Source organism: Orycteropus afer, unplaced genomic scaffold (genome assembly GCF_000298275.1).
Source record: "Orycteropus afer afer isolate SDZICR_OR568_19922 unplaced genomic scaffold, OryAfe1.0 scaffold00347, whole genome shotgun sequence".
NCBI lineage: Eukaryota > Metazoa > Chordata > Mammalia > Tubulidentata > Orycteropodidae > Orycteropus > Orycteropus afer.
In genome coordinates this window covers 3,566,972-3,579,307 of record NW_006921934.1, presented here as the reverse complement: position 1 = coordinate 3,579,307, position 12,336 = coordinate 3,566,972, and the positions used below count along the sequence as shown (strand labels likewise).

The following is a 12,336-nucleotide window of genomic DNA, read 5'->3' as shown; positions in this document are numbered from 1 at the left end:
AGGAGGGGTCACTATGAGTTGGGTCCGCCTCGACTGCACATAACAACAACAACTATATATACATATATATATATATATATATATATATATATATATATATATATATATATATATGTATATATATATATACACACACACTGTTAAAAAGATGTGATCAATATATATACTGATACATATATGCTGTTAAAAAGATGTGATCAATAAAAGACCATATTGCAAAAATATATGTTATATTATGGTAAGATTATATGGGGAACTTATACAACAAACATGACTTCTTCAAGGAGTATCAGATTTCACTGGATGTATTTAAAAGAGTGACATAATAGTTTTAAGATTCAATGTTTATCATTATGTCAGAGATCGCATCCTTTTCAGTAATTCATTTCTGTGGTGAAAAAAAAAAAATTAACTTGCAACCTAAAAATGTTTTACAAAAATATCTTAGTGGGTAAACCAGAAAAAACAAACCCACCCTGTTGGGTTGAGTTGGTTCCAACTCATGATAATCCCATATGTTACATAATAGAACTGCTCCTTTGGATTTTCTTGGCTGTAATCTTTATGGAGGAGTCGCTGTATTATGTAAAAGGTTAAGTGCTCAATAACTAGCAGACGGTTGGAGGTTTGAACCCACTCAGAGATGCCTTGGAAGATAGGCCTGGTGATCTGCTTCCAAAAGGTCATAGCACTGAAAACCCTATGGAGTAGTTCTATTCTGCACAAAGGGGTCACCATGTACACCAAGTGGTTGACACAACTAACAAAAATAATCTTTACAGAACCAGATTGCAAAATCTTTCTTTAGCTATGCTGCTAGGTGGGTTCGAACTGCCAACCTTTAGATTAGTAGCAGAGAGCAAACCATTTGCACCACAAAAGGACTTCTTTTTGTTGGTACAATAGTAGAAAAGAACTGAAGCCCCACTGTCTTAGAGAAAGGAGCTCTGGTAGTGTAGTGCTTAAGGCATTTGACTGCTAACCAGAAGGATAGCGGTTCAAACCCACCAGACAGGAAGGTTGGGCAATCTACTTCCCTAGTGATATGGCCTCAGAAACTGAAGGAGGGGTTGCTATGAGTCAGATCCATGGCAGTGAGTTGGATTTGGTTTGTCTTAGAGAACAGTTGCTGATTATCATTAAAGGTCCCACCATTTGCAGTGGCTGCACTTTAAAAAGGTAGGTGATTGGAGCTGTTCTAAAAGACCTAGGGACAAAAGCTGAGGTTAGGAGGTTAGCTGAGTCCAAGATGGGAGTCTCTTGATAGAAATTCTACAAGTAATGAAGGGGGAGGCTGTGTGGAGTAAGGACAAATATAGTAAAAGTGATCAATTTGGGGTCTAAGTGTGAATCCAGGAGGTGGTTAATGCGTTTGATGGAAAAGCAGGGATTTAATTCTTCAAGACCCATAGGCTGTAGAATACAGATCTGAGAGGGTCGAAGGTAGATTCTCTCCAGCTCCTTCAAGGGTACCCAGGCTGAGGCTTTTTATTCCACATTTCTCTACCCTTCTGGGCGCTGAGTGTCCTGGGTTATTAAGGAACCCGTGACAAACTGCCCACATTGGGTGGTTTGGAAGGGTCAAGAGAAGAGTGAGAATCGTTTAGAAGCATGAACAGGTACTAGCAACATTCAGCACCACTCAATGAATTAATGGACTACATCAGCCATTCCCGCGAAAGATCCACCTGGATCCTGTGCCAATGACTGAAGTCCTCTCTCAGATGGCAGCGCTGCCATGTGCTGGCCACAGACGGGTGAGACCAGGAAACAAGTTTCTTTTCATTCTGCGGCCTTAAGGTCCTCTTCTTCGTCCCTCCCAGGTTCCTTCCCCAATTCTGTGTGCCTAAGCAGAGAAGGAGCTAGGCCCCTGCCTTTCCCTCTTCACTCTTATCTTTCCTTTGATGTAAACAGTACATTCTGTGCCCCTCAGGTCCATCAGTACAGATCCTTAGGAGCTTGACAGTGTAACAAAAGGGAAAAAATCTTATTTCTCTCCTGATATGTGGCCATCTTTCACTGAGCGATAGTCAAAACGTGGCAGAAACAGAGAAAAGCACAAAGATGAACATTGTAAGATTTTTATCCTATTCCATGATTAAACACTTTCCAAATATAAAATCTCAGCCACACCTTCAGAAGGGCGGAGGCCTGGTGCCAGGCATGTATTGCGTGTTCATGACTAAGCTCAGCCGTGAGCCACATCCGGCCACTGTGTTTCGTTTTTGGGAGTCAAAACAATCTACGAACTTTTGGCCCTAAGAGCACACTCTGGAAGGTAGGGCAGCGGAGAGAAGGGACTGCAGTGAAGAGACACCATACTTGCCGAGATTCAGAGGCTCATACAGGTCACCGAAGTTAAAGTAGGAGAAAAGCCCCGCGGGACTGTCCAAACTACAGTGGCGCCCAGGACCAAGTCGTGAGCCCAGAGCATAGATGCGCGTGGGCGGGGGGAAAAGACGTGGGCGGGACCCGCTCCCTCCTGGGCCTGCCCCTAGCCGCAGGCGCGCTCCAGCTCTCGCGAGAGCGGCACTTCCTGAAAGCGAGGTTACAGCGGCGTCGCTGGCGCTGGCGGGTGCGTTTGAATTTTGGTCGGAGAGCGGGAATCGGCTGGATGTGGAGAGGTGAGCCTAGCGGTGCTGATTCAGGGATTTGGCTTGGAGCAGAGGGGCCTGATAACAGCAGGAGTCAGACGGACACATCTGCCTCAGCATATCTTAGTAGGTTGGGGTCTCTGGCTGCAGCACTTCGCCACCCTCTCTGGGCCGCGATCTGAAACACTTGCACTAGTTAGAGACCTTTTCTGAGGTAGTAAACGCGGAGACCGAGGGGGTGGGAGTAGTGTGTTTTCTCAGCTCAGGGCCAACGCCCTGTTGTTTTTCTCTGCCTTAAAGAGAATTCCCCAAACACCTGAACCCGGGGGATCTGATACTTGGCGTGCTGCCCGTGCGTTGTTTCTTCAGTGCAGGGAGATTTGCGGAGGGTCTTACGGGAAGGGACAAAGAACTAAAATACAGGCTGATGACATGATAATAGAGATTTAAACTTTGTAACATTCATTTAAATTCAGCTAGTTTTAGTGAGTCTGCTGTAGTAATGGATAACTGGATGGATAAGAGTAAAGTGGTCCTTGTTGTTATGTTATGTGCTGTCGAGCTCCTTAGCCTTGAAAAAGTTCTTCTGGCTGGCAGGGGAGAGGTCTTGTGTACAAATAGTATAAGGAACATAAAATGTTGCTATTTTGAGAGAATGTAAATTAAAAATTAGTAACCATTAAAGGAATTGTAATCACTAGAGCAGTATGCGTAAAACTTGATAATTTAATGGAAATTGATTAATATTTGTATGAGACTAAAATAACAAAGGGGTGTCCTTGGAAACAGTGACAACCAGAATTACAAAAAGGCCAACGGCTCACACAGTGTGTTTGAAGATCGGTGATTTCCTTGTACTTGATCGCACCTTTATGGGCTATTGCTTTTTTTTTTTTTTTAAATAAAATCAAATGGTACTAGCCATTATTAGTCATCATGCTTGTTGCTAACCACCCACTCTGCTCCTTCTTTATTTTCTTGGCCAGTAGGAAGTTCTCTTTCTCAGCTCAGCAATTTGAGTTGAGGAACGATGTGGCCAGACTTCACTGTTAACCTACATGAGGAGTCATTAAGTTGAAGTTATTGTCTACTTTTGTTCATTTGATTAAGAAATTAAGGTCTGGGATTATATATTTAAGAAGTCTCCTTACCCCATTGCCATCTGTACCAGTAATTTTCCATATTGCTCTATTTGTAATTATGCAAGAGGTTTTTATTTTTATGTACTGTGTTCTTTTTAAAAAGCAAGGAGGGCCTATGTTCCACCATTTTGCTATTCATCTTTGGGTTGATATTTTTTGAAGAAGGCATTGACATTGCTAACATCAGGCAGTGTCATTGTAACTTGGATTGATGGGAAGAAACATAGCAGGAAAACAGAGTGCACACAATCACCTGAGTTCTCATTATGCCACAAGTGTGGGAGGAAGGTACTTGGGTTAGGCATCCTAAAGTACAGTTTAGTAAGCTCCCAGGTGACACCAGTGCCATCATCCTCCAATCATGTTTTGACTAACAAAGTGACTGTAACAGTGGGGTGTTCTTGAAGGAGGAATGATGACTTTGTAAAGGCAACTGGGTTCTTAGAGGCCTGTTCTTTTGTTGAGCTAATTCATATCTGCCTGAACATCTTGTGAAGGCACCAAAAAGGAAAAGAAAAAAAAAGTGATCCTTTGAGGGCCATTTGGATTTCTCTGTCCTTAGTTGGAAACTTAATTGATAATTGATAATAACATAGTATTATGTTGATAATATCCTCAGTAAAAAATTATGAAAATTATAACTTTTCTGTGTCCATATAATTTTAGAAACTGTATGCTTTAGGAAAACAAAAACAAAATCATTGCCATCAAGTTGATTTTGACTCATAGCGATCTCCATCGGGTCTCCAAGGCTCTAAATCTTTGTGGAAGTAGATTAACTCATCTTCCTCCTTTGGAGCAGCTGGTGGGTTTGAGCTGCTGTCCTGGTAGCAGCCAAATGACACCAGAGTCACTGACTGTGTCACCAGGGTCTCCTATAGGTAGTGCAGAGATTTTCTTACAGTTTTTGGATGTTAATGCCAAATTGAACCCGGTAGGCAAAGATACATTTACAAATGCAAGTTACAGTATGGTTGTGTTTTCCACTAGGGTTACAAAATAAATGACATGTGAAAAACAGTTTCATCTGCCATGGAAAAACGTGAGGCATTTGTGCAAGCAGTGTCTAAAGAGTTTGTTGAAGACTTTTTGCAGTTTGTTCAACTTCATGTAAGTTTTAGCTTTACTATGCTTTTGACTGCTAATACAAACTAATGTTCTAAAAGTCGTCGTTTTGAGGTGCCATCAAGTTGATTTTTGACTCATAACAACCCCATATGACACATGGCCTCAAATAAATTATAGTCATATTTCAGTGAATCATAGGGACCAATGTTCTTTATTTAAAAAACAAAAGAACTCTTTGTAATGTAACAGACATGCTAATGGGCAACTACTTGCAAAATGTGTTTTCTGCTTTCTTTTAAGAGAAAAGTTGTAAGGATGCTAAGTCATTTAATACAGTGTAATTTATTTACTAAGCATATATTTATTGATCTCTTGCTATGTGCCAGTCATAGTGAGGAAATAGGAAGTCTGATGCTTTTTTGCCTTTAGGTTTCTTACAGTCTTGTGCTGGATTCAGGTAAGTAAACAGGCAGTTATAAATACTGTGTAATAAGTGCCAAGATGGAGAAAGGTACAGGGGATAATAAGAAGGGTGGTAAATTGAATCATCGAGTACTTGCCATCCAGTGAAAGTATATGGAAGCTAGATCTCAAAGATAAACAGAAGCTAGCCAGTCACAGAGGAAAGTAGAGAAGGATTGTTCTAGGCACCTTGTGTGTGAAGAACTTGAAGAAGTTCAGTTGGGCTAAAGTGTAGAGATACAAGATGTGTAAGGGCAGGAGATAATGACTGGGTGAAGGAGTGAGGGAAAGGGTCAAGGAAGGACCTTGTTGTTGCTACTGTAAGGTGATCTCCAGTGACTTCCAGTTCATAGTGATCTTATGTACAATAGAATGAAACATTGTCAGGCCCTGTACAATCCTCACAAATGTTGGTATGTTTGAGCCCATCTTTGTAGCCACTGTGTTATCCATTTCGTTGAGGGTTTTCCTTTTTTTTTTTTTTTTTTTGCTTATCATCACTTTACCAAGCATGAAATCCTTCGCCAGGGACTGGTCTCTTCTGACAACACAAGCCAAGTACGAGAGGTGAAATCTCACCATCCTTGCTTCTAAGGAGCATCCTGGCTATACTTCATCCGGGACAGATTTTTTCGTTCTTCTGGCAGTCCATGATATATTTAATATTCTTTGCCAGTACCTTAATTCAAAGGCATCAGTTCTTCAGTTTTCCTTATTAGTTGTCCAGCTTTTGTATGCATTTGAGATGATTGAAAATACCATGGCTTGGGTCAGGTGCACCTTAGCCCTCAAAGTGACATCTTGGCTTCTCAACACTTTGAAGAGGTCTTTTGTAGCAGATTTGCCCAATGTAATAGTCATTTGATTCCTTGGCTGCTGCTTTCATGGGTGTTGATTATAGATCCAAGTAAAGTAAAATGTTTGACAACTTCAATCTTTTCTCCGTTTGTCAGGATGTTGCTTATTGATCCAGTTGTAAGGATTTTTATTTTCTTTATGTTGAGGTGTAATCAGTACTGAAGGCTGTAGTCTTTGATCTTCATTAGTAAGTACTTCAAGTCCTCTTTGCTTTCAGCAAACAAAGTTATGTCATCTGCATATCTCAGGTTGTTAATGAGTCTTTCTTTAATCATGATGCCATCTTCTTTTTCACGTAGTGCAGCTTCTCAAATTATTTTCTCAGCATACAGATTGAATAAGAATGGTGTTCTGGTTACCTAGTGCTGCTCTGACAAGAAATATACCACAAATGGGATGGCCTTAACAAGCGGGAGTTTATTCTTACAATTTGGAGGCTTTAAGTCCAAGTTCAAAGTGACAGGCTCTAGGGGCTGGGTGAAAGCCCCTCAACCTTGGGGTCCAGCTCTGCCTCCTGCTCCTGGCCCACTGGAGCTAGAGGCATTTCTTCACTCAGACAGATGCTGGCTGCTGAGGCTGAAAAGCCCCAAGGTTGACAAGTAAAAAGGCACAGTCCCGATGTTACCAAACCACATGGCAGGCCATTAACTTAAGTCTATTATAAGTCTCAGGGACAGCAGAGCATGGCAGGCTGCTGAGCAACGACATGGCTACTTGCAGGGTCCAAGCGTGCCATAGGCTAGAGACCATTCTCAATGCTTCTCCTATACAGGAAGCAGAGCACATACCCAAAGGCAGCTACTCAGCAGCTCACAGTAGATTGTACCATGGAGTTGATTACCAGTCTCATCATGGGGAATACTACATCCAGCTGCCCAGTCACTCAACCAGGCCTAGCCAAGTTGACACACAAACATAGCCACCACATATGGTGAAAAGATGCAACTCTGATGCACATCTTTCCTGATTTTAAAGTATGCAGTATCCCCTTGTTCTGTTTGAACGACTATCTCTTGGTCTGTGTATAGGTTACTCATGAGCACAACTAGATATTCTGGCATTCTGGTGGAAGGAAGGTTCTCTGAAATAAAAAATACATGTGGGTGAATGTCATTCAGAATACCAGGTAGATGTTTTGTGTGTGTGTGTATGTTTTAGTATAATCCTTTGGGGCTCTGTTCAGCTGAATGCAGTTTTCTTTAGTCACCTAGTGTTTCTTATGGATGAAACCACTCATAAGCAGATGAGAAATTCGCATTATGCTCAAATTCCTTACTAGTGTATCAACGTCTTGGAACAATTTTGTGTTATAAAACAGCATTATAAAACAGAATTAATTGTACTATTCTAAAACCAAACCAAACTCACTGTCATTTAGTTGATTCTGACTCATAGCAACCCCCATTGGGTTTCTAAGACTGTAAATCTTTACAGAAGCTGACTGCCTCATCTTTTTTCCAGGGAGCAACTGGGGATTCAAACCACATACCTTTTAGTTAGCAGCCAAATGCCTTAACCACTATACCACCAGAGCTCCTTTTGCCTCTACCATTAGGCAATACATCGTACCTTGAGAACGAATAGGAGCAGACAGGACTGAGGAGAATACAATCATTTGACAAATATTTAAGTGCCTTCTATTGTATACCAGTCACTGTCCTGAGACTAGAGATAGGGTTGTATACAAAGCAGAGGTTATGCTTCAGTAGATTTCATGTTCTAGTGGTAGAGAAAGATAAATGAATAGATAAATATGTAAAATAGAAAAGAAGGGAAAAGGATGATTGTGATAGAAAGTGGCTACTATTTTAAGTGAGGTGATTAGAGAATGTCTCTAAGGGAGTGATAGTTGGTCACCAACTAGAAAGAAAAGACAGTATAGATAAAAGCTATCTAGAGATTTAGGGATAGAGAGTTCTAGATGGAATGAATGAGAAAGTCAGAGACCCTGAGGTAGAAGCATGCTTGGAAAGCCAAGAATCTGGACTTCAAGAGAGTGAGAGAGAAAGGAGGAGTGGTAGAATTTATGGTTGGAGAAATAGCCAAGAGTCATGGTAGGCCATGGTATGGATTGTACCTCAACATAAAGAAGACAAAAATCCTCACAACTGGACCAAAAGGCAACATCATGATAAATGGAGAAAAGATTGAAATTGTCAAGGGTTTCATTTTACTGGGATCCACCATCAACACCCATGGAAGCAGCCGTCAAGAAATCAAATGACGCATTGCATTGGGCAAATCTGTTGCAAAAGAGCTCTTTAAAGTGTTAAAGAGCAAAAATGTCACTTTGAGGGCTAAGGTGCACCTGACCCAAGCCATGGTATTTTCAGTTGCCTCATATGCATGCGGAAGGTGGACTCTAGTAAGAAAGATTGAAGAAAAATTGATGCCTTTAAATTATGGCATTAGTGAAGAATATTAAATATACTATGGGCTGGTAGAGGAATGAGCAAATCTGTCTTGGAAGAAGTACAGCCAGAATACTCCTTAGAAGTAAAGTTGGCAAGACTTTGTACTCACATACTTTGGGCATGTTATCAAGAGGCACCAGTCCCCAGAGAATGACATCATGCTTGGTAAGGTAGAGAGGGTCAGTGAAAAAAAAAAAAGAAGCCCTTTAAGGAGATGTATTGACACAGTGGCTAAAACAGTGGGCTCAAGTAGGGCTAAGATACAGATGGATGTGTGCTTAGAAGGTTGAAGATGGCACAGGACTAGTCACTGTTTCATTCTGCTGTACATAGGGTCACTATGAGCTGGAACTGACTTGATGACACCTAACAGCAGCAACAACAGGCCATGATAAAGGCTTTGGGTGCTGTTTTCTGGAGTGCCCAGAGAGATAGGAAGTAAACTAGGGAAGAATGGTGTCTTAAGTGTATGGAGTATTCAGTAGTGTTGAGAAGTCAAGCATGGTAAGAGCTGAAATATGGCTATTGTATGCCTTTGACCTTTACATGAGCAGTTGCAGTGGAGTTGTGGGAATGGAATTCTAACTTCATGAGACTGGTAGGCTGTAAGAAAGAGTAGAATAATGATAGTAGCTGGAGGGGAGGAGAGAGATTAAAGTTGTTTAATTTAAGAAGGGAGATAGTTGAATATAATTAAATGCTGATGAGAAGAGTCATTAGAAGATAAGATTGACAATAAAGAGAAGGGGATCATAATGGAGAGTAAAAGATCCCTGAGTAGGACTACAGATGGATGTGTGAATACTCCAAAACAAAAGCAGGAGAGTAGGAAACAAGTAATAGAGGGTCTTACGTAGATCAAGTTTGATGGTAGGATGTTGAGGGCATTCTTGTTCAATGGCTTCTGCTAGCTTTCTTTTTTGGGAGTAACTTTTGAAATCATTTCCAACTTAATGGAAAAGTTGCAGGAAGAGTACAAAAAAATTCTAAATACACTCAGACTTATTGTTACCAATTGTCACTTTTTTTTTTTTAATCATTCTTGAAGAAAATCATTTTTTTAATCATTTTTTTTTTTTTTGTATCATTTGAGAGTAAGTTGCAGGTATAGTGACTCTTTAATTTTAAAATTCTCAAAATCAGGAAATGTAACAATACTATTACCTAATGTGTAGTCTATTTCAGTTTATACAGTTGCCCTAATAATGCCTTTAATAGCAGTTTGTTTTTTGTTTTTTTATTTTTTGACCCAGGATCCAATCCAGTAGCACACATTTAGTGTGTCTTGTTAGTTTTCTTTAATCTGGAAGAGTTTCTCAGTTGTACTTTATTTGTTATATTGACAATTTTCAAGAGTGCAGGCCAGTTATTTTGTGGTATATCCTTCAGTTTGCATTTGTTTGATGATCTGATTAGATGCGGTTTGCATTATGTCATAAGCTACATAAGCAGGGTTATTTCCTATTCAACGAACTCATGCAGGAAGCACATATCAATTTGTTCCATTACTGGTGATGTTAATTTTGATCATTTGGTTAGGGTGGGTGTCTGATAAGTATATCTACTGTAAAGCTGTTAGTTTCCCCTTTATAATTTGTAAGTAAGTAATATGGGAAAATACTTTGAGACTATCGCTATGAGTCGGGTCTGACTTGACAGCATATAACAACAACAACATGTAAATCTCCTGTTCCTCATCAAACTTTTATCCAGTAGTTTTAACATCTATTGATAATTCTTGCATGAATCAATTATTAATATTATGGCTATAAACTTGTTATTTTCCAAACTCATTCCTTTCATATTATTTGTTAGCATTCTACTTAAGAGATTTCCTTTGTTACTTATTAAGTAATTATCATTTGGACTCATTGGTTCTTATTTTTTTTGGTGGATTATAATCCTTTACTGTCCCTCTTTTGGTGCTTGCTCACATTGTCCTGGATTTGGCCACAGGGGGCCTTTTTAAACTAGCTTCTCTGCCCTTTTGATAATGGCTTCTATTTGTTGTATCAAAGAGTAAGTGAGGTCATATGCTGTGAGTGAGAGAAGTGTTTGTTTATGGCTTTTGAGGATTGTTATAAAGATTTGAAATAGTCTTATTGGCTAATGGGGAGGAATGATAGCCTGGGAAGAATAGAAGGCTGATGTTGAGTGCCCAACTGGAGTTGAAGACCATAGACAATAATCATGAACACAGACCATACCATAATTTAAAAGCATCAATTTTTCTTCAATCTGTGGACACTAGTAAGAAGATTGAAGAAAAATTGATGATTTTAAATTATAGCATGGTCTGTGTTCATGATTATTGTTATTATCATTATTTCTTAATTCTAGGATAATTTCATAAGGTAGTTATAGACCTGGAGATGGTGTATATTTGGATTAATTTTAGAGAGGATTTTTCTAAGTGAGTGAAATTTTCAACTCCAAAGATTAGAGTACTAGGAAAGCATACATGGAAGAATAATCTGCTATTTTCCTTCTGATAAATCCTATAGTTTTCCTCTTTTATGTGTAGATTTTGAAAATTACAAAACCTTGAACATGTGACTAAGTTAGCACTTAAAACTTTTTTTCAATATCATTATAAAAAGGACACTTGTTGTTAGGTGCCATTGAATCAGGCCTGACTCATAGCAACCTTATGTATAACAGGGAAAAACATTGACCAGTCTTCTGCCATCCTTACAGTTGCTAATTTGTGTTGTAATATAATATGTGGTATTTATTTTACAGAAAGATACTTCTGACCCTTTCAATCTAAATGAATTATTGGATGAATTATCAAGGAAACAGAAAAAGGAACTATGGCAAAGGCTCAAGAATTTATTAACAGATGTGTTGTTAGAAAGCCCAGTGGATGCGTGGCAAATAGTAGAAATCAAAGATGAAGATGACATGGAAATAGAACATGATTCAAAAATGGTAGTATTGGTCTTTAAAAAATACAACTTTTTTTTTCCCTATTTGTTAAGAAAATAATTATTTAGTGGGTATTAATTGAATATTAAGTTAGAGTGAGACTTTAGCAAAACTGTGAAGTTACAAGACCAGAATTTTAGAAATTGTGTTTATTGTAGTTTCACGCACTTTTCAGTCTTGCCATTAACCTAGTACTCTACTCAGTATTAACTGTTCTTTTAGGACAAACTACCTTGCATGTATTCAACTTTAATTCACTTTTTAGAATAAACTAGAAGTATGGCTTGATTTTTATAAATTTAGTAACTTTAAATTTATTTTAAACATTGAGTTTAAGTTGGTGATTTTAATTCACTAGTGCTTTTTGTGTTTGATTTATAGAAGAAAAACATAGAAATAATTCATGCAGTTACCTCTGTGATTATTACTTCTATATCTGTAATAAATGAAAATGCGAACTATGAAGCCTTACTAGAATGTGCTGCCATATTAAATGGTAAGTTGCCTTGTTATAATGGAGCATTTTTAAAGTAGGCCATCTACATGATACTCTGAAAAGATGCCTTCTTGTTTTCGTGAACTTTGTTTAATGTAGAGGCAGAATTGACATTAAGATGTAACTTTGTAATCAGTCTCCTTTATTTCAGCTAGGAAAGCTGTATGTGAGTATTCTTTATGGGCTATTCTGAATAATTAGTTTAAGCTACATTTAAATGTTTCAGATGATAAAGAGTCACATTAATTATTGAGCAACTAACTGCTGTTTTTTGTGAGTTTTTTAGGAATGTCTTATTTGACTTCTGAAATTCATGATCAAGAGCTTGTTAAAGGAGAAATATTCAGTTTAATGAAAATTTGCAACATTGAATG

General features: G+C 38.8%; 1 protein-coding gene across 1 annotated transcript in view; it reads left to right on the top strand.

The window, feature by feature from the left end:
* The first annotated feature begins 4,768 nt into the window (after window positions 1–4,768).
* Window positions 4,769–12,336, top strand: part of NCAPG2 (non-SMC condensin II complex subunit G2) — a 146,149-nt gene continuing 138,581 nt past the window's right edge. The window contains exons 1-3 of the mRNA XM_007952572.2: window positions 4,769–4,846; window positions 11,281–11,469; window positions 11,848–11,962. Coding sequence (XP_007950763.1) covers window positions 4,769–4,846; window positions 11,281–11,469; window positions 11,848–11,962 — 382 coding nt within the window. The remainder of the gene's footprint in view (window positions 4,847–11,280; window positions 11,470–11,847; window positions 11,963–12,336) is intronic.